Genomic DNA, 27,708 nt, shown 5'->3' with positions numbered 1-27,708 from the left:
TTCCTGAGCAAGCTCTGCACTGCTGGTGACATGATTCCGTAGCTGACTCCTCAGGAGGAGACGGTCCTGGCGCTTGCTGGACACTCTGGGATGTCCTGAAGACTTCTTCACTGCAGTCAAACCTCTCTTCTTGAAGCTCTTGATGATCCGGTAAATAGTTCTTTCAGGTACAATATTCTTTGTGGCAATTTCCTTGCATGTGAGGCCATTTTGATGCAAAGCGATGATGGCTGTACGTGTTTCTTTGGAGGTAACCATTGCTAACAAGAACACAATGATTGGAATCGCTTCTTCCCTCCTTTTATAGCAATCAGTCTGCTCTTACAATCTAATTAGTATGATAGTGATTTTACCTGACTAGTACTCATTCACACTTTCACATTTGCTGCTGATATGATTAGTCAATTAATGTTAGCTGGCCATTTTGTGTCAGGATCAAAAAACAGTGAAATGTGTTTTTTTGTGAAAAGTTAATTTTTTGGCCAATGAGACTTTTAGCAATTATTTAAAATGCATCTGATCACGCTACACAATAATCTAGAAACAAAGTGAATGAACACCACAACAGCGTAAGCAGCAAAGTTTGCAAAACACAAAATTTATGTCACTGCCAAAACTTTTGGCCATGACTGTACTTCTGAGACAGGTGCAGACATGCTGGAGTTTACTGTAAGTGACGTAGATCTTCCTGGCAGCCTAACAGAGCTTGGCAACATTGAAAATGCCTTTATTGAAACCACGGGGGTGTGTCTAGTCAACAATGAAAACACTTGCTAACTGACAAATATGTTCACGAGTAAAGATATAATGTGTTGATATTCGCGGTGAGTCAGGAGCCATGTCGTTAACGCAAAGCTTGTAGCTAAACTGAGTGTTCTTTATGCACACCTGCAGCTGTAGCTTTACATACTTGTAGCAACATATAGCCTAACGTAACAGGGCTGCGTTTCCCAAAAGCATCGTAAGCCTAAATTGATCGTAGCTCCATTGGTTTCAATGGATTTACGATGTACATAAGCTTACGATGCTTTTGGGAAACACAGCCCAGAGCAATATGACCGCTAAAAAATATCTGGCGATTTTATTATTAGTCATATGAAATGATACTTACCTGCTAGTAACTGTGCTGACAAAGTTTGCAGATTCACTCTGACGCTTCGGGACTGTCTGCAGCCTGACTTCCGCGTTTCTGAGCGAGTTTACGTCAACGTCACGACAGTTGCTCAGACGTTCAGGAAGCAAAAATTTACCACAGTAACTGTAGTTTAGTTACTGCAGTACTGTAAAAAGATAAATGAAAATTCTCATTTTCTAATATTTTAATGGCAGTTGTATATGTCACCGAAGTTGGAATAAAATTCAAAATTCGTAAAATACACAATTTGACGTGATGAAAATGTTCATGACGTTCAATCAATCAATCAACCAATCAATCAATTAGTCTTGTCCTTATTAGTACGGCTTATTGTTTTTAGTGAATTTCTCTGATAATATACATGCCAACGTTTGTCCTGGTGTATCTTAAAGGGGGAAAACTATATTTAAAAACTCTTATTTGTCAAGTTATTAACTTTTATTGTTACAAGTTGTTTCAAAACTAGGACCTGTATAACATGACATAGCCTACAATTAATTCAGTAACATCAAACTTCTCTCTTAATGTAAGGTATAATGCTGGTTGACTTGAATGGAAGCAGTGCTTAAACGGAAGCAGTTTTTATAGTCAATATTCAAAAAAATACTGTTTAAAAGTAACAGTCTAAAATGAACAATCCTCCAATGGGGGTATATGGACAGTTCAGCAGAAGGCCTCACTGTTATAAATGAGGCAAAAAATGACCGCAGATATAACCATCACAAAAATGAATGTATCAGGTTGACAGGACAATTTCCTTTTTGTCATTTCGCCACAAATGATTGAGTGTGCAACATAGTGTATATCATTTACCCTTTCTGTAACACGAGTCAGACTGTGATAGGCTACATATGTGAACATTGTGATTATTAAAGATTAAGGATATATAAATATGATACTTTGTCTATGAGACATGATTCTTCTTCAGTAGACTGCTGTATGTGCATTAAATATGTAGTGCAGTAATAGCAGTATTTGCAATATTTTGTCTTGTTATTTTTCTTAATGGTTTATTTATCTTCCAACATGGTAGCTACTTAAATGACTTTTGCATTTGCATATCACCTATATTATAAAAAGGTCACACATTATTGTACACGGTGCAACAAATTAGCATTTAACATATGAATATTACTTTATTAATAAAAGTTGACCTAACCCAATTTGATGTAATGAGCAACTATATCCTCTAGATGGGGACAATGCACAAGTTTTTATTCTGTTGTTAATTAACAACAGAATTAATGAACATTTGTGTAAATATTTAATTCTTTAAAGCTGATGTGTGTAATTTCTTCCAGTGTACACTGATGGGAATTGAAATATAATATAATGTGATATAATATAATAAACTACCACAAGACAGTATCAAGTTAAATCAACCAGGAGAGCTTGTATTCATATAAAACACATTTTATTTACATAAATTACAAGAAAGCACAAACCAGAATCACCATAAATCTACATTAAAAACATCTTGTATATAATACTTTAAACAGATTTACTATATTTTAACTCCATATCTCAAACAATACTTTATTATGGTTTCCATAAAAAGAACGGGTATACAGAGTTTAAACTGGCATCCTACTGATATTATCTAACTAGTCAGAGAGAGAAAGAGAGAGAGAAACAAAATGGGATATTGTACTCACAGCACGTTGAGAACAACATAACAGGCATTCTTTATTCCGAATAGCCTCCTCAACATTAGCAAACACTTGATTTCATGACTAGTGAAGATAAGATTTATCTGTATACCGCATTTGGCAATCAAACAGGAATCCTGTTTCTCAGAGTGAGGATGTTGTTGAGTCCACTACCTCTCTGCCATTACATACTGTAGGCACGATGTTGGAGGCCGAGGCTGTAAAGACATTGTTAATAACACAAAGATATTGTAAACTGCAAATCACAGTTATTACCATTGCCATTCAATAGATGTTTTTGGGTGAATCATGAACTTTTTTTTTTTTTTTTACTTTAATTCAGAGCCATGCACAGGACATGCTGACAAAAATATATATATTGATTATATATGTAAGGAATAACTGACAACGGACCACTGAATGATTAGAAGTATAACGCACATCTGAGACTGTAATGAATTTCTTCTCTGATTTGATTAATTAGTTCCATAGTTTTCATTAAATTGCGGCCATGAATTAAGAATTTGTTCCAACGAATAATCAGGTCATTCACTTAATTTGTTCCTTTTTTTGATTTTATTAAAACAAGGGAACAAATTATTACAAACTAAGTGGCCACGTTTTACCAAAACAAAATAACAAATTAGTACAATGAATTCTTAATTCGTGGCAACAATTAAACTAAAATGAGGGAACACATTCTTAGTTTGTGGGTATGAATTCTTAATTCGTAGACACGATTTGTATATATTTTTTTTTCCCACATGACATATGCGGGGCTCCATACATACTTTGCAGTGTGTTTGTTTTTTTAAACACAATTAACTCTAATATTATTTTTCCTCACTGTTTTGCTTCTTTTTTCTGTAATGTAATTTCCATTATTCTAATTTCTCCTTACATTTCTATTACTGCAATACAGTATAAATCACTGTGGTATATATATTTTTTAATGCAGCACTGATTAAAAGCTGTACCACAAACGCTCCCATGATGCATATTAAGCATTGTACCATTTAAAAAAGTAGAATTATTATTTTCCCAGTACATTATTGAGAATGAGATCTTTTTTTATCATAATACTAATTTATTTATTTGTCATTTTGAGGTGAAATATTTTATTGAACCATTTCGTGAGATTCACATACAGTATGTATCTATCCTAAGCGTAGGCTTCAGGGCTACAGTAGAAGTATCAGTGCAATGCAATAAAGCCAAATACCTGCACTCACAGAATCAATGATACTTTATGTTTATTTTCCAATATTACTCTGCCATCATACAGCACTTAATATTTTGATCAATATCTTTCATTTCTGATGGCGGTTCAGACATTGGCAAACCATATTTTTGAATATGGGTGACAGCAGTTAATCAATATGTTAGATTTAAACAGCTGCTGTTGATTATATTGATGATTCTGATATATTAAAGATAGAGATCATCATAAACAATACTGTACCTTGAGAGAAGCTGGAGCCAGGGCCAGTGGCCACACTGAATCGAGTGGTGGCCACTCTGAGTGTGGTCACGTTCTTCTGGGGCTGAAAGAGGATGATGTGGATCTTTGGAGCGAAGAGGCAGCCCAGCACTACTGAACCGCTCAGACTCACAGAGATGCACATGGTAGTGGTCTGTACCTGAGAGAGTACACACAAAAAAGTGATTACACCACCTTTACATTTACACAGTGATACCACCTGACTGATTCATATTCATCAGGGATGTTAACATGGGATTGAATTTATTTTTCCATTGAACTCAATTCCAAAGTGTTGCCAAAGCCTATGCGGCTGAAAATGTATCTTAAGAGGATAAATCCACGTGCAAAGCAGGTGTGTGTGCTGTGTATGAGCAATCTCATGCATACTAATACAGGTATTAGAGACATGCATTGCCAAATAACATTTTGAAGAGAGAGGGGGTGAATAAACAGGCACTGTTTCTAAGATTTTCAATGCTTTGGCTGAGATGTTGGCTTGTATTGTTGTACATTTAATTTGGCAGATGCTTTTATCCAAATCGAAGTGCATTCAAGCTATACATTTTTATCAGTATGTGTATTGGGTTTCAAACCCATGGCCTTGCCATTGCTATGCTCTTTGAGTTGGGCAACAGGAGGATTTTCATTATACAAAGGTTTCCTGAACAGCTAGCTACTGCTAGTTTTGATCTGAACTGTATCACAAAACATTATGGTTATGGTCTCAGGGTCACAGATTGGAGAAACTTTAATATGACCTTGTTGAATAATTGCAATACATGGTTCAGCTGTGATTAATTAGAGTTTTCCTCTCAATGCCAAATGAACAAAGAGTTGCTCATTCTTTTTTTTCTCTCAGTACGATAGATTTGAAAGTATTTCTGTGAAAGCAGCAATGCGTCAGAATAAACCAAAGTGCTTTTAAATAATGCATATATTCAGAGGGGAGCTTTGCTTGGAAAGGTCTTATATGCTTTCCCAGCAACCCTTGCTCTTGTCTTCATAAACATGCAATTTTCATATAGAATATCACATTGAATGTTCTTTAACAAAATATCAGATTGAAAGACTGGTACTGTATCTGGAGCGAAAGCGACTTACAGTGCATTCAGGCTATACATTTTTTACCAGTATGTGTGTGTATATATATAAATATACTGTTTATTTCTAGGATTTTGAATCCAAAATTATTTTGTATTGGCCCCACTATTTTATTTTGGTTCCACATTTTTGTTGTAAGTCTGATTCTGAAGATTTATGATATTAATCTTACAAGCAGTGTGTGCTTTTTCTTCGGCATATTGTATTTTGTAGGTGAGAATCAAAAATGCTAGAAGTAAAATGATATCTGCGGGATGAATGAGACTGTAGCATTTCCTGTGAGTGTGTGTGGGAGTGTGGTGAGGTCTTGGTCTCTAAGGCACACCTTGCTTTCTGAGCACAGGCCCCAGCTGGGAATCATCCTCCCATGCTCTAACACAGTGTTTCCCAACCGTCTTTCCTGTTGTACCGAATATCTATACTTTTCAAATTATCATATCGAAGTTAGAAATTAAAATATTGTGACAAAATTAATTTTGTAGGGTGCCACAAGTTTGTTAAAATTTCCAAAGGGTGCCGCGACTAAAAAAAGGTTGGGAAACACTGCTCTAACACATCACCTCACACTCTCACACACATTTATAAAACGCAGAAACACTGAACACAGAATGACATCCTGTCCAATCAAAACGCAAGGATATTCCCTTTTCTTTCCCGATGTCTTTTTGTCTCTTTTTGTCTGAATTCTTTCTTGTCTTGATAGATGATATAAAACTTCCTACAACCATTAACATCGCCGGATCACATTCTGTCCTTCTTTTTGCTTACTAGAGCATCCAAATAAAATATACAGTGGCTGTCTTACCAGCAGTGCTGACTGTCTTTACAAGTACTGAGCTGTCTTGCACGTATATATATATACAAATTTGTGCTGCACTGTAATGCTTTGCTTCATGATTTTCACTCAAGTACAATTTTAACCAACCAAATATTAATAATAATATTAGATAATAATTAGAACTAAAAATAAACCTTGAGATATTTTTTCATTTGATTTCTATGTAATGCATGCATCAAAGGTCTGTAAAACTGTGCTTCAAAAGTGTAAAGGTATTTATTTAATAGTTCCTTTCCTGAGGCACTTGGGTGAAGGATACTCAGACCAATTGAATAGTATGTTTTCATAGGCTAGTCATTTGCTGGGATGAAATATCCCCACTTTCTTTGTTCTACATTGAACAGATTTTGAGCCACATGAAATGTGAGTTTCTCCTTTCATCAGTGCAAAAGACAGGTGATCAAAGAGATTTCTCTATCTGCCATCTGAATTGGCAGGTAAAAAAAAAATTAAATCAGGCAAACTCTCAGACTCTTGCTCTCAGTCAAATTGTATATATGCTAAAAATAAAGGATAAAGTCAGTGTCGGAAAGTGATTAAGGGTTATAAGGGAAGCTCATTATCTAAATGATGAAAAATATTCCATGCTGTCATTGTGTGTGCAGTGTGATTTGAAACAGCCCCTCTGATATCTATTCCCAGAGGAGAGCCGGTAATATCCCCCCGGCACAAGATTTACTTCTCAAAGAAATCACATTGTTATACAGAACACTCAGGCAAAGCATTCATTATCAACATTGAGGGAGACTAGCAGAGCCAAAACTCCACTATGCTGAGCAAAATTGACATTTAAAAATGGTCCTCACATTAGATTAAATCAAAATGATTGTTTTTGACATGCTGGTCTTATTGTGCAATATTAATATGTATACACACATGTTTAAGGCTCAATTTCTTTTATTTATTTTTTAAAAATTGTATCATTATTTATTATTATTATTATATAATTGACTCCACCTCTAAAATAACTTTCCCTTTTTGGGGCTGACATTACAAATCCCTCTTAGTTTCAAGCCTTCTCCTCCAAACCACCTGGATTCATACTATTCTACAACACTTTTCACAATCCAGTAAATGAATGAAATCACTTTTCTTCAGTTCTTTCCTTCTGAATATACAGTTCACTCATTATGGAAGTAGGTTGCTAATGACATTTAATTTTGACTCTAACATAAAGCGCTGATTTTTATTATAGGTTATTATTTTCATAGAAGTTGACAAGCTATTGGGTGTTGTTGGTGAGGTATTGCTGCAACCATGCATTGTACCGGTCATATTTACTTACCCTATAGTCACTGGCAGTAACATAGAAGATTGGCTGGAAAGCCAGCCAGATTATGCACGTGGTGTACATGGTGAAGCCGATGAACTTGGCTTCATTGAAGTTCTCTGGGCACTTTCGAGTCTTAAAGGCGTAAAAGGTACAGAAGATGATGAGGACACAGTTGTAGGTTAAAGACATCAGCATGCTAGAGTCCTTGCTGTTGCACTTCAATGTCACCACGTCTCTTCTTTCAGGACTGACCTCCTTTCTCACCCCAGGAGCCTCAACCAGAAGCCAGACCACCACTACCAGGAGCTGACAGGAAATAAGAGCAGCACAGATGGCCACCTGTGAAGCTGGACTGATGAGCCTCGGCCTTTGAGCTCCATCTTTAACGCCATTGAAAATCCGAGCGATGCGATTGGTCTTGGTCAGCAACGCGGAGTAGCAAACGGCGAAGGAAGTTCCCAGGCCAAGCCGCCGTAACGTGCACACTACGGCAGAAGGTTTGCTGATGTAGATGAAGGTCATGAAATAGCAAAGTAGGACACCTATGAGAAGAATATAGGAGAGCTCACGTCCACTAGCTTTCACCACCGGTGTCTCATTGTTCTTTAAGAAGAGGCCAATGACAAAGAGTGTGCAGAGCATGCCAAGGCAAGCAATGGTGACCGGCCCAACAGCCCAAGCGTCCTCCCAATGAATGTACTCCTCGGGTAAATTGTAACACCCCGTGAGATTGTCCAAAGGCCACTGTCCGAAGCTACAATCCGCACAGGTGAATTCATCCAGAAGGTATTGGTAGGGCTGGCAGGGGATGCAAATCCAACAGCAAACATCACCTGGCTGCATGCTCTTTATTTCATTTTTCCTACATGGGTCGCTGCACTGGGACGTGGGCACCACTTGGCTTTCCCAAGGAATCAGGCTTGTGTTCAGAGTTAAATCCTGAGCCCAGTATCCCACTTTCCTATATACGTATTCGTCATTCTCTTTGTGATAATGGAAGATGTTGTAGCGGCCCAGACTGTCTCCATAAGCATCAAAGTAAACATTGTTCTCTGTATCAACTGGGCGAAATGGAGCTGCGGACATAAAGTGCAAGTGATAAACATAATTTATTTACATTCTTGGCAACAGATGAATAGATATTTTACAGCAAAGTGTTTTTCTTTGTAAGCAGAAAATTTACAACCCAGAAAGACCTTCTTATGTAAGCCCACCATACTTTCTTCAGCATCCTGCCCTGCACATTTCTTAGCACATTAGGTTTGTAGATGCACTGGACTCAGGTGCGAATGGTACATTTACATAATTGAGGTCAGGAGGTTGATACATTGCCGGGTTTCTATGATGTAATTTGGCATTCTTAAAAGAACATCATGAAAAAGCAGTCAGATGGCGAAAAGATTTAGAAATAGATAAAGAATAGCTATAGGAACCTGACAGATTCCCATTAGTTCCCTAATACGAGCAATTGACCACTCAGCACAGACATTTAATATACATCCGTGCTTGTACTTGTTTAAATAATTTATAAGTTAGCATGGGGCTAATGAGGCTAATGCATGTAATAAAACACTTAGTCTGTACGCAGGTCATATGTTGCATCCATGCATTAGTGTAATCTATTTTACAGCAGCAGTTTTCCCCTGAGGAAAACTTAGATCCATTTATCTTTCAAATTGATTTCTTTGACTTAATAAAGAATTGACATTCATTTATTAAGATATACTGCTCAACCGGTGTTTGCTTTGAGATTTAAACTACTGGATGAGTGCAAATATTAACATTATTCTATGGGGTGAACGTGAATCGATATCCCAGGATTCAAGATTATTGAAAACTGCATATGGGAGCCATCCATAAATATCAATATAAACCTATATACCTGCTTTTTTATTTACAGGTATATCCTTACATATACAGTACATATATACATATATTTACACTGTATACTATGATGTTTACTAGATCTGTTCACTATTTCACCATGGAAGATTTTGCTAAGTAACATTTTAGTCCATTCTTTGCACAAAGTTATAGTATTACTTTTCATCATTTCACATCATGAACCATTTTCCATAGAAAATTATATGGAATTGGAATGATACAAAGGTGAATAAATAATAACAGAATATACAAAATAAAAATTTTCAAGATAAAACTGACCCTCAAATTTTGTCTTCAGGATGTAGTCCTTGTACAGCTTTTTTCCATTGACTGGTTTCATGACACTGCAGAGTTTGGTGGTGTTTGAACACACTGCTTGCCTCATGTTGTGAAGGGCATGGGCCATAGCAAAGACAGCATTCACCACAAACATGATCTTGGACTCCTGCTCGAATTTGCCATCCCGGAGAGAATGCTTCCCACAATTAATGTCATGCAGGCTGCACTGAAAGCTATTTTCCCAGAACTCTCTGAACCAGGGGTTGCGTGTGTTGTTGTAAGGATTGAGGTTTGTGAAGTATGTTGCAAATTCAGGGATCAGATAAGATGCGAGCTCAATGGTAAAAGCTCCATCCGCTACATTTTCACTCCCTCTCACCACACTCTCCTGCGCCCCCCAACCATCACTGGCCACCCAGATGAAGGACACGTTCATGTGCTTTGCTGCAACCAGGAGCTCTCTTGCGTCTTCACTTCTGGTGAAGAGGATTACTACTTTAGCATTGGATTTCTGCAACAGAGATCTGATTACTCCGTCGTAACTGTAGCGGTCCATGGAGCGACTGACCTTGGCGGACGTAGCGATGCAGATTTGCAAGGCCCGGGCCTCTTGCTGAAAGGCGTCGATACCTGTCTCGCCGTAATCGCCCTCTGAGGCAACTGTGGAGACGTAAGTCCAGTTAAAATAGCGCAGGATCTCAGCTATAGCTTTATAACTATAATATAATTTCAGGGTTTTTACTATTCAGCATGTGCAAAATTACCAAATGACTGATTTGTATAATACTTTCTAATCAGTATTACTGAGAAAGGGTTATTATAGTTAACTAAAACTAAAACTAAAATTAAAACCACACACACACACACACACGCACGCACACACACACACACACACACACACACACATACACACACACAAGCACACACCAACACATGTATAAACACATTTATAATGTAATACTTTGTTGTTCTAATGACTAAAAATTGCAGGAAAAACTCTTATTCAGATTATTGTTATTCAGATATAAAAAAACATCTACACTAAAATTTAACAATATAAAATTAAACACACAAACAAATATGCAAGTCCCTAACCCTATGAAGCCATTTTTATCTTTCGGTGTTGTCGTAGTTAATGTATTATGCCATAGTGCATGGAACAGAATAACTGATGTACGATTTATCTGGTATCATTTACAGAAAAAAAGCAGAAAAGTGGCTGTTTCACAGGTCAAAAAAATAAAATAAATAAATAATAATAAAAAAAATATCTGTAGTAGGTCTGGCACATACACTGTAAAAACAAATTCCGTAAAATTTACGGTAAAAAAATGGCAGCTGTGGTTGCCGAAATTTTAACTGATTCATTAACTGATTCATTAACTGATATAATGTTAATATACCAACCTATTGAAGTACTGAAATCTGTTTTGTACCTTTGTAATACACTGATAACCACCAAATGCAGGTGGTAATGAGAAAGTCACATGATGAACCAAAGCCCATCACAAGTAGCTTTTAAATAATAATATATATAGAAGGTGCACAGTGTCATTCACACAAACACTAAACACCATCATGGTAACACACATGAAACTGAAATAATGCAATAAACATTCATTTAACAACATTAGGTGTAACACACAACCCTAATATACAAAACTAGAAAGAAAAAACTAAGAAGAAACATAATTATTAAAAAAAAAAACATCAAATTTTAAATGTAACACAGGGAATTCTGGGAATGTCAGTTTACGGTTATTCACTGTAAATTATACAGTCTTTTTCACTTCCAAAAACGGTATACTACCGTAAAATTAATGTCCAATACATGTAATGCCCAATACTGTTTTTCACTGTATATAGTAGGGGAATTTACCGTTAACCATTTAACAGGTTTTTACTGTAGCATTTTTACAGTCTTTTACCGGTAAATTCACGGTCATTTTTTACAGTGTAGGTCTAAGCACGAGAATGTAATTCCTCTGATAACACAAATTAGGGCAGTTATCACCAGACGCTTAGCATACTGCAGCGTTTAGTCTCACCCTTCTCACTTCTGATCTCTGAGAACCCTAATGGCAACACTTCGCATTTCCATTTTCACAGTGAAATAAGAGCAGTCCCAAGGAAATGACCCCAGTAAACTTTTCTATATCTGATGTGGGTGTTGCATTGTCAAAGTTTGTGAAAATATGACTGTAAATATACATGTACTAAAACTGTATGAGAAAACTATGAGAGAGTTAATTCAGTAGGTGCTGAAGTACATTGCACAGTGAGTCACTTCACTCAGTAAACCGGAGACACTTCTGCCAGCTGTATGTGAGAGTGTTTCAGTTTTGATCATATGATATGCAATGGAGTCTGACTGGTCTGTGCCTCAGGCAGGTACTCAGAAGCCTAAGGGAAAGTCAGCATGAAGACGCCAGCAGCAGAAAAGAAAGCTCTTCAAGATTTCTTTGTTCTGTATATCAACACTGCATAACATGTAATTGTCATCTGACTTACAGCTTAACATATTCAACATCACCTAAACTTCCAAATCCAGAACACAGTGAATATGCCCATAAACAAAAGAAAAGGTTTCATAAAAAAGAGAAATACGAAGAGATTATTTTCTGTGTGCTATTCCAATTAAAAAGTTGTTACTTTAATGCAGTAGTACCCCCACAGCCCTATCAGTAAAACTAAAGACCCTTTCAAAGATAGCAAACCATAAATGTATTCCTTTTCACTCATACGCAAATCATTTAAAGAATAAAAGTAAAGAGAAACGTCTTAGAGAAAGTAATCCTAACAAATCTCCTAATAACTGTCACTATAGCTGTGTGCAAAGTGCATGGTGGAATAAAGATCAGGCAAATAAAGAGATTACCGGCCAATGTTTGTAAGCAAAAATTGAATAAAGCCAGGAGATATTAAACACCAAGGCCACAACCTGCTCTTCACATCCTCCAGACTAAGGCTTTCTCCTTCAGACAAAAGGCAACAAATTATTAATTTACCTGCCTTACCTCATGTACTTTCACTTAAACAGCCATTTAGAAATACTACATGTCTGTTATGAGGGTAGTAGAACTTCTATTGCACACTGTCCTACTTATGTAAGTGCTGTACCTCAAGAATGCATACAAGAGCAGTTTTCATGCTATTCTGTGGTTACTAATGCATGGCGTCAATATGAATGTCACTTTTGACTATGTGTCACAGCTGGGGCAAAAATTGCTACTATCTACTAAAAAGCTTGTGCTGGCCATTATTGCAAAATAATTCAAGCTACCTTTATTTCTTTAGCTCTTCATACAATACAGATTGTATTGTAAGCAGCTTGACAGTAATAAACATCAATTTTGGAAACACTATTTAGGAGACAATTCAAATTCTGAGGTAAAGCAGCTCTAAAAAGACAATAGTGTCAGTATTTAGTTCAAGTCAGTTCAGTGTGGGTTCAGTTGAGATCAATAACAAAGTAAAGTTCATCATTTTTTAAACAAGTTCAATTCAGCTATAAAGCAGATCTACAGAAGACAATAGTCACCATCCAGCTTAATTCAGTTCTAGCTTTGTTCTCATCCAATGGTGTCAGTGCAGTCATATCACTAATATTACTGAATATACAACAACAGGGTGACTTGTTGCACTTAAATTTAAACAAATGCCCAACAAATAAATGCAATTTTAGAGTATTATCTGTAAATTGAAAGCTAAGATTGGGTAATGTACAATTGGCCTAGCAATAAGACAAACACTGCAAAAAATTATAATAATATTGATAGTTAAAGGGATAGTTCATACAAAAATGAAAATACATATGTTTGGAATAACATGAGAGTAACAGAATTTTCATTTATGGATAAAATATCCCTTTGAAATATCCTCTGAGGTAATTTTACAAGAGATTGGACTGCCACATACTGTATGAAGTTGATTATTTTAGAAAATATCAGATTGGTGAATGCTGTGACTGGCCAATCATAATTAAGTATTCTGTGTAATAAAAATTAATAAATTGAATTAACATTAGATCAGATGCATTTCAATAATAATAGGTGACACCAGAATTATGAAATGCTACAGATATTTTAGATATAGCCTCTATCATAAAACTCTCTATCTCTGTTAAGCACAGATTCAGTTATCTCATATATAGGAATTTCCAGCGGCATTTTTACAGTTCTCAGAGAGACGCAATATGAAAAGTTCAGCATACATTTTTCATAGCTGTTGCTATAGAAACAAGTCGGGTTGAAAATAAGAAGGTGCCTTTGAGAAGCAGAGGTTAATATTGTTACTAATATTGCCTTTCTGATGGTTCAATGTCATATAACATTAGCTTAAACAAAAACCCTCCTTCTGTGACAAGTCCAAACTGTCTGTGTTTAAACATATTAGAAGGCAGCTGCCAGATTTGCTTTCTGCTTTACTTTTCATTTATATCCTCTCTATTCTCTCTATTCACACACCCTTACTTTGATGCCACTGCGGGATCTGAGAAAGAAACCAAGCAAGGTGAAATCAACAACATATTTATTTAATATTGAATTTAAATGGATAAAACATAGCAATATAATGTGTATAAGACTTCATGGGTGTTTCAGAAATATAACTGGAGACTATCAGTAATTATCTCAATTATAGTCTATGCTCTAATCACCTCTTAATTATAGTCAATTTCTAATTTGCTCTTAAATTAGATTTAATAGCAGTCTTGTATTCATTAGGCGGCTTTGTACTACAGTAGCTTCAAATTCACTGCCATCAGTCTAAAGTGCATGCAGGTGCTCATGGATATTTATTGATTACAGTTCAGGATTTTTAATGCAAATGTTGCTCCTGTCTGATGAAATTTCTCTTGCACTACAGCAGAAAGCAGCCAATCATAATTGGATGAGAGATAATTTTCACCAATCAAGTGTTTTAGCATACAGTTCCATAAATATATTAAAGGATCCAACATACCCAATGTTTTTTGAAAACAGTTGCACCATTGTGAATCACTCATGTCCACAGCACAAATGATGTGGGACAAATTACACACAGTTTTATACCAAGAGTAACCTTAAGTATGATCAAAAGTAACAGTATTGCTTGTGTTAGCAAGAAATGTTAATGAACGAATGAGATGAAATATTAAAAAACAGATGCCAGTGCCCAGATACTGAAAGATCTTCAAAGGTTTCAAAATAATTCAAATTGGTCACAGTTACAGTAGCAGCATAATGTTCTCAACAGGAATTTCAATCATATTTTGAGGAGCATTTCAATACAATTGATTAGCGCTGATTAGCCTTGGGTCGCTTTTCTATTATACCAAATGGCTTTGTGTGACTGAAACACATTAGATATGGAGCTAATGCCCTTTTTCATAATGTCATGATGCTGAGAGTATGCCTTCAAGACACAGCCTAGGATTTAATTAAAAAAATCACCAGCCACATGGATTTGCAGACGGATTATTCTTCAGGAAAGGATGGCTCTTGAACAGCAGGATTTGCTTTTGTCGAAAGAAGTGGACATGCTGTATGTTTCTTATTTAACATACAGCATCCAATTATTCCTGTTATGAAATACATTTTCATGTCAATGGCTGCTGAAAAATCAGCAAAGCCATCATAGAAATAAATTACATTTAAAAAATATTATAATAGAAAAGTTATTTTAAATTGTCAAAATCTTGCAATATTACCATTTTTACTGTATTTTTGATCAAATAAACGCAGCCTTGGTAAGCATACAAATCTTCTTTCAAAAGCATAAAATCATAATTTTTCCAATTTTTTTGACTAGTAGTGTAAACATGTTTTATTTATTTATTTATTCATTCATTCATTCATTTTTACACAAAATTGTTGTAGTTGATAATTTTACAGTTTTTCTCTTCAACGAAGTTTCTCAATCACTCAAAAACATAATTATAAATATGAGCATGTAAAATTATGAGCATGATGTGCATGTAAAACTTTCCCATAAAGACATGTTTGCAGTCTGACAGTGCGCTCATGTATTATTCATTTACACAGCTGCCTAACACTGGCCTGCTGTCAGACACTCTATCAATACACCCTCTGCGCTGCCTTCATATTGACTTCATATTGATTTTAGAGGAGAAACGATCCAGAGGCAAAAAAGAGAGGAAAATGGAGAATAGAGACTGATCGAGAGATAACGGAGAGAGAGAGATTACGCTGTAGTAACCTTGTTTGTAAGGCTCTGGGAACTTCTGCTCACACTAGATCCAAGCTGAACTGGAGATAACGCAGAATATTGCACTATTTCCTTGGTCCAATGACGACTTCTTCTTTCTTTATTTATAAAGCACAATTTAATACAACAGCAGTTGCCCAAAGTGCTGTACAACAAACTTCAATATAATACTAGTAATAATACATAAAACAAATAATACAAAAATAACATACATACACAATTAATCCAAGTTCAGAATAAAACATGCCTCCAGACCTAATCGAGATTAAAAGCATGGGATAGTAAATGAGATTTTAATCGAGCTTTAAAAGTAGATATTGATGGAGCCATTCTGATATGTAAAGGTAATATGTCCCACAGTTTAGGTGCAGCGACTGAGAAAGCCCGATCACCCCTAAGTTTCAGTCTGGATCTGGGAATAATCAAGAGCAGTTGATCAGAGGACCTAAGAGATCTAGCAGATGTGTGCCGTTTTAATAAGCCAGCAAGGTATGGTGGAGCCAGGCCATTTAATGATTTAAAACAAATAATAAAAGTTGGTATTCAATTCTGAAACGTACCGGCAACCACTCAAGCGACAATAAAATTGGTGTAATATGCTCATGCTTGCGTGTACTTGTCAGTAGTCTAGCGGCCACATTCTGGACTGCCTGCAAACGCAGCAGTGCTGTGTCTCAGTCTCTTTACTGAAATCTGTGATTTTGGCTTCCTCTATAATGCAAGAGACTGAAACATCTCAGCAGAGAGAGACTCACACCGAGGGCAAAGCAGCAAAAATAGGAGGTAGAGCAAGAAGAGAAAATAGACATTTTTCCATTGATATCCAGTACCTGTTTACAGCTTAAGAATGAATTGATTCGACTACTCATTAATACATTGACTGTTCATCTATTCTCCCACTCATTTCTCACTCACTGATGCGCTTTTAACTCATGGATGTCACAAATTGTGCTTGTGCTATCACACATTCCATTCCATATTTCATATCGCACACAGCACTGGCTCCACTGAGCAATTTGTTCCCAAGTACAGAAAGTGTTACTATGAAATATGTATAAACAGAGTAAAGGGAAAAAACTGAAACACACTTTTGCAAAATGTAACGCAGTAAAGCTAAAGATGGACATGAACAATGTACTTCTTTGGACTGTCAAAGTTATCTGTTAAACTGCTTTTTGTTGTGAAAAGGGCTATAAAAATCTATTTGGTTTATACTTTGAGGGTAAACAAAAGACAGCTATTACAAAGTCAGCATTTTTCAGATAGCTTTGGTACAGTACATTTACTATTTAATTTAGAATAAAATTTCTTTACACAGCACAAATATGTCTTTAAACATATACATAAATTAGAAACTATAGGCCTACATATACTATATACGGCTTCCTTTATTGTTTAGTGGATCATCATATTTGTTTGAAATCCCTGCTATAAATAATATAAGACAACAACAAAAAACACTTAACTTCACATAAGACTTTACACACTTTTTATCTTCACATAAGTTGAGATGAATGTTTATTGTGAAAAGGGACTCAGGTTCAAATCCCAACCTCACTACATAATTTTGATTAGATAGATAGATAGATAGATAGATAGATAGGTAGGTAGTTAAGTAGATAGGTAGGTAGGTAGGTAGGTATGTGGCCCCTCAATTTATATGTGCATGAATCTTCTGCTTTCATAAAATGTCATGACTTTTTCAACATGAAAAACCCATCTGTTTGTCCCTAGAGATTGTCTCATCCTACTTTTGAAAACACATCCTCACTACACATCACAAAGACACATTCAACACAGCTCAAAAGTGCAGTCAGGCCTAATAAATAAAACCTCATAACATGCTGAAAAATACACCATTTTATACACGCAGGGATGTGTGTGAGGAATGTTATATGATGATTATGATAAATGCAGTGATAATGACGACCAAAATAATATTTATGATAATGCTGCTGTCATCAGTGATGATGATGATGAAGAATGACAGCATTGGCGCTGGCGATGAGAATATTACTGACACGGATAATGTTATGAATGATGGACTAACGCTGCAGTGACTTCTCTTGAGCAGCTTTGTCTGCCTCTACATCAGAGGAGGTGGATTCCACATTCGGGATTTTGAAGAGTTCTGTTGCCAGGCAACAGCTGTGAATGTGTTTGGTCAGGTGGAAGTGTGACCCGGTTAGAGAGGAGAGGATCTCTCTAATCTAACGCTGATCCTTCACCGCAGCCTGACAGAGGACTCTCTTGCTCAGGCTCGCTGTCTTTCTGACAGGGGCCTTTACTTTCATGTGCCCTTTAGGTGGCATCAAAGTCACTAGCCACCAGCCAAGGCTCACTCTCACTGTCTCAACAATCATTCAGTACATGAATCACAGATTGTTTATTGCAATAGTCTAAATGTGAAATTCCAGTTTACATTTCCAAACATTCATTTTGACATTTATTGTAATAATCCAGTGAGATTTATCTTTGCACAAGTAGTGTGAGAACAGCCAGTGCTCCACACAGAGATCTGATCTCATCATCATTCAGTCTGTCTGGAATGACATGAAGAAACAGAACAAACTGAGACAGACTAAATCCAGAAGAACTGTGGCAACATCTCCAAGATGTATCAAGAAACCTACCTGCAAAGGTAATGTACTGTTAAAAGTTTTAGGCACTTGTGTAAAAATGCTGTAAAATGAGGATGCTGTCAAAATAATGTCATAAATAGATTTTTGCCCTAGGTGCACTTGCGCATAGTTTTTCAGGTATCTTTGGAGGTAGGTTTCTTGAAGCATCTTGGAGACGTTGCCACGGTTCTTCTGGATTTAGTCTGTCTCAGTTTGTTCTGTTTCTTCACGTCATTCCAGACAGACTGGATGATGATCAGATCTCTATGTGGAGCACTGGCTCTTGTCAGACTCCTTGTGCAAACAAAAATCTCACTGGATTACTATTACAATTAATGGCCAAAATGAATGTTTGGAAACGTAAATTGATATTTCCTACTGACACACTACAACAAAAGATAGAAATAACTGACTTAAAATTTTGGCCACCACTGTATATGTAAGTTCATCAAACCATTTTAACGAGGTCTTTATAATAACTGACTGGTGTTATATTACTAGACAGATGTCGAGTGTTGATGAAGCATTTAAAGAGATAAACTGCTGCTCATTATGGCACCAATAAACAGTCTCAGTCATGCAGACAGAGGTAATGGTATGTTTCTAACAGCCAGAGAGGGTCCTTATAACTCTCGCTAAGAATGGTGAACACAGTCAATTGACTTTCATCTTTCTATGCCCATCCTTACTTGTGAAATGCTCAATTACCCAACTCATTTTTTTCTTTGTATTGTTGGTTTAAAATGATCTACATTAGACTTTTATACTTTAAAGATTTCATTACTGAGGAACCACTTTGCTTATTTATTTGTTGTCAGTCTGTTAGTGTTACGGGGCTGACAAGACGTGAGACATGCGGATCCATGTGCAAGCTTTATTAAAGCAGAGAGGTCAGAAACACAGGCAGGGTCGAACAATGGCGAACAGGTATATGGCGGGCAAGACACAAGAATAATCCTAGGGCTAGCGAAGATCAACGAACAGAATCAAAAGGGCAAGACTAAAGGGATAAATAGTGACCTCTGATGGCTAGCAGACGGAAGTTCATGGACCGGATACGTAACAGATAGCATTAGTGCAGGATACTGCTTCATTATCAGTCACAAAGCCAAGAACTCCAATGGACCGAATAAAGCTGTACTTGCCAGCATGAATTAATCACTAGCTATTCCTGAGGCTAAATGTTCCTTGATATGATTACAGAATGCCGCAATCAAGAATTAACTTTGAGCTCTGAGCATTTTCTGAGAGAACAAGTCAACTTCTATAGGATTATCATTCTGTGCTTTGCATTAGCGTTGAAAATTGTTAAGAATTCAGGTCAGTTCAAGGTCCTCTTGAATGCCTCTTCCTGTTCGGATAAAAAAATAAAAAGCAGTATAAATATTATGCTTGCAACTGCATTGCAATAATCATAAGCACACTTTAGACCAGGAAATGAAACAAGATAAGACACCAATTATGAAGGTTCTACACCTGTATCTCTGCATAAAGCTGTGAGTCATTCAAGCGTGGTGAATCATCATGAAGCTCATACTCTGAAACCACAAGTAAAGGAAGCTCACAGCTCATAGTTCACATGCAGAGACTCTCATGCAACAGCAGCTTCATTAGGAAGGCCAAAGACACCGGTGGGAGTTTTCCAGGAAGCTTTCTCTCTGGCAGCATCAATCCTTGGTACAAAAAGAGTAGCTAAAACACAGGAAGGTTGCTGAGATCAGCTGAATATATCACCAGAGGTGTTTTGTCCAACAGCAGGACATCTCCAGCAGAACTAAGGCCAGAAAATTAATTACGGATTTAAACAACAGGGAAATGCTATCATAGCCTTGAAGCCAACACAAAGAGATTCAGGGAAAATACTCTGGCTGGCTGGCAGGGTGGTTGCTATGCAGTTGGTGTTCATGAGGACATTTTGTTCCTACAGTGGATTTTGTTCCTACAGTGTAGCTAGGAGGTTTCTAGGGTTTTCTGAGTGATAGCTAATAAGCTGCATGCGGATGCATAAATGTTGCTTTATCTGTGCATATTTTTTCTTTACTGATTCAGTTTGACTTTTTCACTGGAGGAAGCAATATCATGAATGGAGGACTCGTTTGAAGTTTAAAACATCTTAATGATGGATTTGTTCAGATGGTTGCTAAGTAGCTGCATACTGGCCCAAAATCAAAAGAGTCTGTATTTGATATTCTAAGAGAATTTTCTATCGTCTGCCAGGTGAAAACCGTAAATCTGATTCTCTTAGAAAAGTAAAAGTACACCTTTTCTCAACAAGTCAAATACAAAGTACCATTTTTGTCCATTGCTAGTTCTGTAGAGTTTAAATCAGTAATTTGAAACTGGAAGCAACATAGGGAAGAAAAATGGTCTGTATTAATGCAAAAGTTCCCATTTGGGTTATTTGTGGATTATTGTGATGTTTTTATAAGCTGTTTGGACTCTCATTCTGACGGCACCCATTCACTGCAAGGGAGAAAGTAATGCTAAATTTCTCCAAATCTGTACAGATGAAGAAACAAACTCATCTACATCTTGGATGGCCTGAGGGTGAGTACATTTTAATTTCTGGGTGAATTATTGCTTTAAAACGAACCTTAAAAAAAAGAACATTGCATGCAAACAATCAATAATTCAGTACAAAGTTTGATGAAGGATACAAAAGCACAGCAAACAAAACTATGACTTATGAAACAACTACCACTCAAAGATGGCTTTTTCTTTCACAAGGAGGAAGAACATGGAAGAACACACAAGACGTAAAAGAAATTCAGGAACAGGAGAAAAGTGGGGCGTGAGATATTATGAACTTTTCACATTAATGAACTGAATGCATGTTTATGTAAGAATTTTTAAATGGGCCTTAATTAACAGGAATTACTGCATATTTTTAGCATCAGACCATTCCGTTTATTTGCTAAACCAAGTCTTGCGCACTCTGTGTAGAAATGTAAATTTCTGCAGCGATATCTGTGCAACAAACGGTATTGCATTGTAAACCAGTCGACATCCCTTCAGCTTTGATGTACTGTCAAGCAGATGATATATGTTTCAGATTTAGGGGGTTGGGACTGTGCTTTGGAGCAGACATTTTGGAACAGCACCTCCATAAATAGCTGCCAGGCAAGGACATGCACTTTTTATGAGAAAGGCCCCAAATACCGACCTCAACCAAAATTACATCTCGTTCATCAGACTCTCTCTCTCTTTCTGGCTCTCATGCCCTAAAAGCTTCTGTAGCTTTGCCTCATTCTTAACGCTCCACAGGAGAGAATGCCAATAAAGGAGAGTTGAGTCTTAACACAAGAACCTCTAAAAGCCTGAAGCAACCTCCTGCCTGTTTCAGTCGACTCCACGCAGCTACCAGTGAGTTCACACTGCTGTCAAGCAAGTCTCACCTATACAAGCCTGCTCTCCTTTCACAGCCATACTTCCCTGAACAAAATCTGCAGCTTAAAAATTCATGGACGGATATAAAGTTATCAGCTCATAGTGTGACATGAGAAAGCATTCATGAGCATATCATGAATGCGGAATGTATAATGGACTTTTATTCCCTCTTACCGTAAAATCCCAGTGTTATTTCTAAAGCCAAAAACTCACAAAGAATGAGCAGAATGAGGGGGTGCGGAATAAAAAGCAGGAAAATGGTTTATTAGGGTTTTACAAAATTCAGAATTGAGTTCTTCCATCCTTGTCCTCAAAATGAAATATATTAAATATTAAATCAAATTAAATATATATAAACAAACACAAATTTCTACACTAAAATTCAAACTTCCTAAAGTTTGGGGTCTGTAAATTATCAATTATTTTATGTTTTTGAAAGATGTCTCTTATACGCTCAGCAAGGCTGAATTTATTCAATTAAAATACAGTCAAAACAGTAATATTATGAAATATTATTTTAATTTAAATAACCGTTTTCTATTTTAATACAGATTTTAAAATAGAAATTATCACTTTGATGTCAAAGCTGAATTTTCAACAGCCTTTATTCCAGTCTTCAGAGTCACATGATCCTTCAGAAATCATTCTAATATGCTGATTTGGTGCGCAAAATAAATAAATAAATAAAAAATAAAAATAAATAACTAAATACAAAAATAAAAAAGTAAAATAAAATAAAATAAATAATCTTACTGACTACAAACCTTTGAAATGGTGGTGAATTTGTGGCATTACAAACATTATTGGATGCATAGCTAAAAATTACGGGAAAAAAATATGAATTTTAACTTGTATTTACTTTTTTTTTTTTTTTACTTCCTTACATTCAGATTTCAGTTACAATTCTACATCCTGTTTTCTACCTCAATTCAAATTCAGGAATTTAAATGTCATTCTCAATTAAATTATGAATGGCACAAAATCCTTTGGTTACATGACATTAAAAAACCATGCCGTGTGGTGTCATGGACATCAAACTTGGAGCAATGCATTTCAGCATGCCAAGTTTGAAAATGTGCACATTTTCCTTACACGATGATACTGTATGGCTTAAAAAACAATGGTACTTTCTGTGCTAGACAGCCCCTGGTCAAAATATGCTTTGACTTCTCAGAAAATCTTCAAAATATCTTATTTTGTATCCCACACTATAAAGAAAAACGACAGAAATTTCATTTTGGAGGGAAATACTTCTTTAAAGGAAATGACGGTTCTAAGTGGGGAGGAAAATGGCACAGGAACAGGGAATCCCAAGTGACATGCTTTAGAAGACAGCTGCTAGATGAGTCCCACTCACTTCAGCTCTCCAGAAAATATCTCTCTCTACTGCCCAAAGTGTCCCTTTATAGCATGTGGAAAGAAACCGTGCATGTGTGCATATGTGTACATATATGCATGAAACACTCCCGACAGATGCCTGACATGAAGAAAACAGAAAGATAAGCAAGATAAATCAAAACAATGAATAGGGAGGAAAGGAAAAACAGTTAGAGCAAAATGAGTGGGAGAGGAAAGGAATTTCTGTAAAATGATGAAATAAAATTTCATACAATTAACTCTCTCTCTTCCTCCTTGTCTGTTTTTTTTTCTGCATTATTTATGCATTTCATGTCCCTGTGTGGGCACTGCAATAATTATGCTCGAGAATTCCTTAAGAATGAACAAATTCTTTCTCCATCTCAGCGAATGACTCGTATACTCCAACCGCAGCATGTATCTGACTGCCAGTGATTTTAATGCGTTATTTAAAAGCCTCAATTCGTCAGCCAACACTGTTCTGTTGGGGGGGATAAATAATTAACTTGCTATTTCAATTCAGTAAGGCTTAAACTGTCAAATGTACTATTGGTATTTACAGTGGGTCTTAACAAGCACCTAATTACCTGTCACACCAAAAGCAGCAATTCAAGAATTTCACAATAACAAGGCAAGCAACATCTCTCTCTCGATCTTGTTTTTTTTCTTTCTTTCTTTGTAGTTTCTAAGGTCTTTTGGGTCAAAAGAGCTCACCCCAGTCTCTAGGATATTCTGCTACCTCCGTCAGTGTAAATATATGGTTTTTATTTATGTATTTGGAAAATGTAACTTTTTACTACGTGAAAATCATACGTTCAATTCCTTGGAAAAGTAAAATGACACCTCTCCTCAAAATGCCCCACAATTTATGTCTGTGGCACAAATAATGTGGGTTTCATTAAGAAAAACTCAATTAAAGCATTGTTATTAATTAAAATAAAAATAACAAGTAGTATACAGTAATTGGGAGGAAATAAACTAAACTAAAATGGTACAAAATTTCATAACACATTAGCGTTAAACCTAAAACTGTGCATGTTTAAATAAGAACTAACAAAAACTAAACACCAAACTGAAAATAAAATCGAAATAAAATTAAATTCAAAATTCAAAGCTATAATTTTCCCTGATGAGATGAGAGCATTCTGACAGAGCGTTTGATGGATAAGAACCTGTAAGACACACATAGAGAATATGTAAAATTGTTTTACATGTTCTCAAGTTTGAAATTAAGCAGAATGCAAATATTCGACAGTACAACTGCCTCCTGGTTTTTCCATGAGTGTATATGAGCTTTCATTAGTGCAGAAACTTTTATGATGCTGGAATGTTGATCAAGTCAATCAATTTATTACGCATATTACACATTTTCTTCTAATTATCAGTCTCACTCGCTCTTTAGTATACTTAGATCTTCAGGGAGTAGATTTGTGAAAAGTGTAATCAAGCTGTCACTGTCTTGATTCCTTAAAGCTAGCATCTGCAGCCCGTCTGCTCCTGACATCCCAGGGAATGTCAGGAAACGCCACATGGTTGGCCACAAATTGGATGGGTTGAGCATATGGATGACAGGTAGCCAGACATCACCACTATTTTTTCTCATTAAGAGACTGCAAATTTGTCTTACTAAATGCTGCAGTATGAACCACAGAAGTGAGATTTTAAAAGTTAAAGATATCTAGTTATGTTATCAATGGCAGTCAATGAATCATTCATTCAAACAATTCATTTAAAATATTATTTCATTCAGAAAGGAAACAAATTACTTTCTTTAGGAGCAAGCCATTGAATCATTCATTTACCTGATTTGCTAAATAATGCTGATTAAACTAGCAATAATACAATTAACTGAGGCATTAAAGGAGCCATTGAATCATTCATTCAACTCATTTGTACAAAATGCTGATTCATTCAGAAACTAATTCAGAATGAACACTGAGTTGTTCAGGAATTAAAAATGTTGTGTTGCTGTAATATATATATATAAAGGTTCTTTGTTTGGAACTATTTTTGTTACAGAAGCAAAAATAAAGTAGGCCTAACTTGCAAAACTGAAGAAAAAAAAAAAACGTTTTGTTTGCTTAACCCTGTAAAGCCCAGCATATGAAATAATACATTAAATAATAGAACAGTTTACTGACTCTTTAGACAAAATAAGGCTTTAGACAAAATACAGACTTTCATGGCTCATACATGATATTGAGGAATAAGGAGTTCAAACTCCAGGAGGGAAAAAAAAACACAATTTTATTCAGAGGCCCAAACTGAGCAAAATATTAATTTTGGTGCATTTGTTGATATTTATATAGCCAAAAAGTAAGATGAACTTCTGACACCTTCTTTACAGCAGTATAGCAGACAACTACAGTGCCTTGCATTTTTTTCACGTTTTGTTATGTTGCTGCCTTATGTTAAACTGCTTTAAATTACTTTTTTTTCACATCAATCTACACTCCATACACCATACTGACAAAGCAAAAACAGAATTGTCACCACTTCGTAAATGTATTAAAAATAAAAAAAACTGAAATAAGTACATTGCATAAGAAATAATTAGCTGAAGCACCTTCACGGTCTAAAGTCTTTTATGTTTTCTGCGACAAGCTTTTCTAATCATCATTTTTCAATTATCTGCCATTCTTCTCCTCACCTCTTCACCTCTCAAGCTCTGTCAGGTTGGATGGGGGCAGATGCACATTTTCAGGTTTCTCCAGAAATATTTGATTGGGTTCAAGCTCAGGCTGTGTCTGGGCCACTCAAGGCCATTCACAGAGTTGTCTATCTGAATGAATTGTTTGAATGAATGACTCAATGACTCAATCATTAAGACAGTCACTTGCTGCCACCTGCTGGAGGTTTACTTTCTATATATATATATATATATATTAGTATATATATATATATATATATGTGTGTGTGTAAACTATCAATCAGACAACATAAGGCATATAGAAGAGGTTTTTGAGCAAATTTTGTAATTATGCTGAGAATTTACTGTAGAGGCTTTAGAAATGTGCATATCAGCTATAATACAGTAGAGATTATAGAGTTAACTGAACTAAACTGCAGGCTTGTGCATACAGCCGAATGACAGCCATAGTGTGATAAACACAATATACATGCAAATGACTCCTAATGCACATTTATGACTTGCTACATCACAACATATAATCTGGTTATCAAGAAATTTTGCTGGAAGAAAACAAACAAGCAGATGAATAAACATAGGAGACGGGAAACAGTACCTGTATGGATACATCACTGTAGGAGCCTCCGATCACTCCAGAGATTGCGAGTGGAACATCATCATGGATGGCGTAGGATCCATCCGGACACGTGTACTCACTATCGTCCACTTTTGTAAGCGAAGCGCGCACAAATTCGAGAGACTGCTCCAGCGCATAAGTGTCCTTTGAGCAAGTGTCCAGAATGTGGGCACCTAACGTTACCCCGGGCAAAATCTGATCATCTTGATTGATCTTGTCCAGGGCTAGCAGCATCGCCTCCAGTCTCTGAATCCCTCTTTGTGCATTGATACGGCCACAGTCCTGAGCCCCCTCCCCCTTTTGATGAACAGGAAACAGGCCTCCAATCACCAGGTCCCCCTCCATTATGATATCTTTCTTGGAGGTGTCAGTGTTGTAACCTGGGACAGCCAAAGCCTGGGGTGTCCTGGCCAATAGAAGCAGCAGTAGAGTGAGATGAAGTGGCCAGGAGGGGCCGTGACCTCTGAAATGAGCTGACCTCTGAGCCATGATCTGGATACTTTACAGGTCAATCCCTATTTAGCAGTCTCACTTGTTGGAAAGGGATTGGGCTCAAGCCGTGCTAAAGGAAAGACTTCAGACACTTCAGTGCGCTTGTAAGCAGGCATGGGCAAACTCAAGCATCATCGCCATCTCCTGCTTGTTTGTGGAGTTAGTGAAGATCACAATCTGTGATTAAAACAGAGAGAAAGTGGGAATTAGATGCTGCACTGCAATACACAACAATTGCTTTGATTTGCCATTACCCATGTTTTTTTTTAAGAGATAAGTGAAGAATAAGCTTGGGGACATGAACATTTCATAATAAAAAAAAAATATATTTTTTTCTATACTTAAAAATTTAGTTCACCCAAAAATGAAAATGTTGTCATTAATTACTCCCCCCCATGTCATTCCAAAACCCCTAAGACCTTCATTCATCTTTGGAACACAAATTAAGATATTTTTGAAGAAATCCGAGAGCTTTCTGATCCTCCATAGACAGCAACGCAACTGACACGTTCAAGACCCAGAAAATTAATAAGGACATTGTTAAAATATCCAAATAGTGACATCAGTGGTTCAACCTTAATTTTATGAAGCTACGAGAATACTTTTTGTGTGCAAAGAAAACAAAAATAATGACTTTATTCAACAATTTCTTCTCTTAGATGCATTGCTGTCTATGCAAGGTCAGAAAGCTCTCAGATTTCATCAAAAATATCTTAATTTGTGTTCTGAAGATGAAC

General features: G+C 36.3%; 2 protein-coding genes across 2 annotated transcripts in view; both read right to left on the bottom strand.

Annotated features, from left to right (window-relative positions):
* Positions 1–1,217, bottom strand: part of LOC107749614 (poly [ADP-ribose] polymerase 3-like) — an 11,570-nt gene extending 10,353 nt beyond the window's left edge. The window contains exon 1 of the mRNA XM_016564783.1: positions 1,112–1,217. The gene's annotated coding sequence lies outside the window, so the exon portion shown is untranslated. The remainder of the gene's footprint in view (positions 1–1,111) is intronic.
* Positions 1,218–2,720: 1,503 nt separating this feature from the next.
* Positions 2,721–27,708, bottom strand: part of LOC107749615 (metabotropic glutamate receptor 2-like) — a 38,515-nt gene continuing 13,527 nt past the window's right edge. Inside the window, exons 3-9 of the mRNA XM_016564784.1 lie at positions 27,096–27,148; positions 26,459–26,978; positions 20,050–20,162; positions 9,643–10,358; positions 7,492–8,555; positions 4,247–4,424; positions 2,721–3,002 (exon numbers count right to left, since the gene is read on the bottom strand). Coding sequence (XP_016420270.1) covers positions 2,929–3,002; positions 4,247–4,424; positions 7,492–8,555; positions 9,643–10,358; positions 20,050–20,162; positions 26,459–26,978; positions 27,096–27,148 — 2,718 coding nt within the window. The 3' untranslated portion in view covers positions 2,721–2,928. The remainder of the gene's footprint in view (positions 3,003–4,246; positions 4,425–7,491; positions 8,556–9,642; positions 10,359–20,049; positions 20,163–26,458; positions 26,979–27,095; positions 27,149–27,708) is intronic.

This window comes from Sinocyclocheilus rhinocerous, unplaced genomic scaffold, assembly GCF_001515625.1.
Source record: "Sinocyclocheilus rhinocerous isolate Xijiao unplaced genomic scaffold, SAMN03320098_v1.1 scaffold3680, whole genome shotgun sequence".
In the NCBI taxonomy this organism is placed as follows: domain Eukaryota; kingdom Metazoa; phylum Chordata; class Actinopteri; order Cypriniformes; family Cyprinidae; genus Sinocyclocheilus; species Sinocyclocheilus rhinocerous.
The sequence above is the reverse complement of the archived record's forward strand: the minus strand, read 5'-3'. Positions and strand labels throughout refer to the sequence as shown.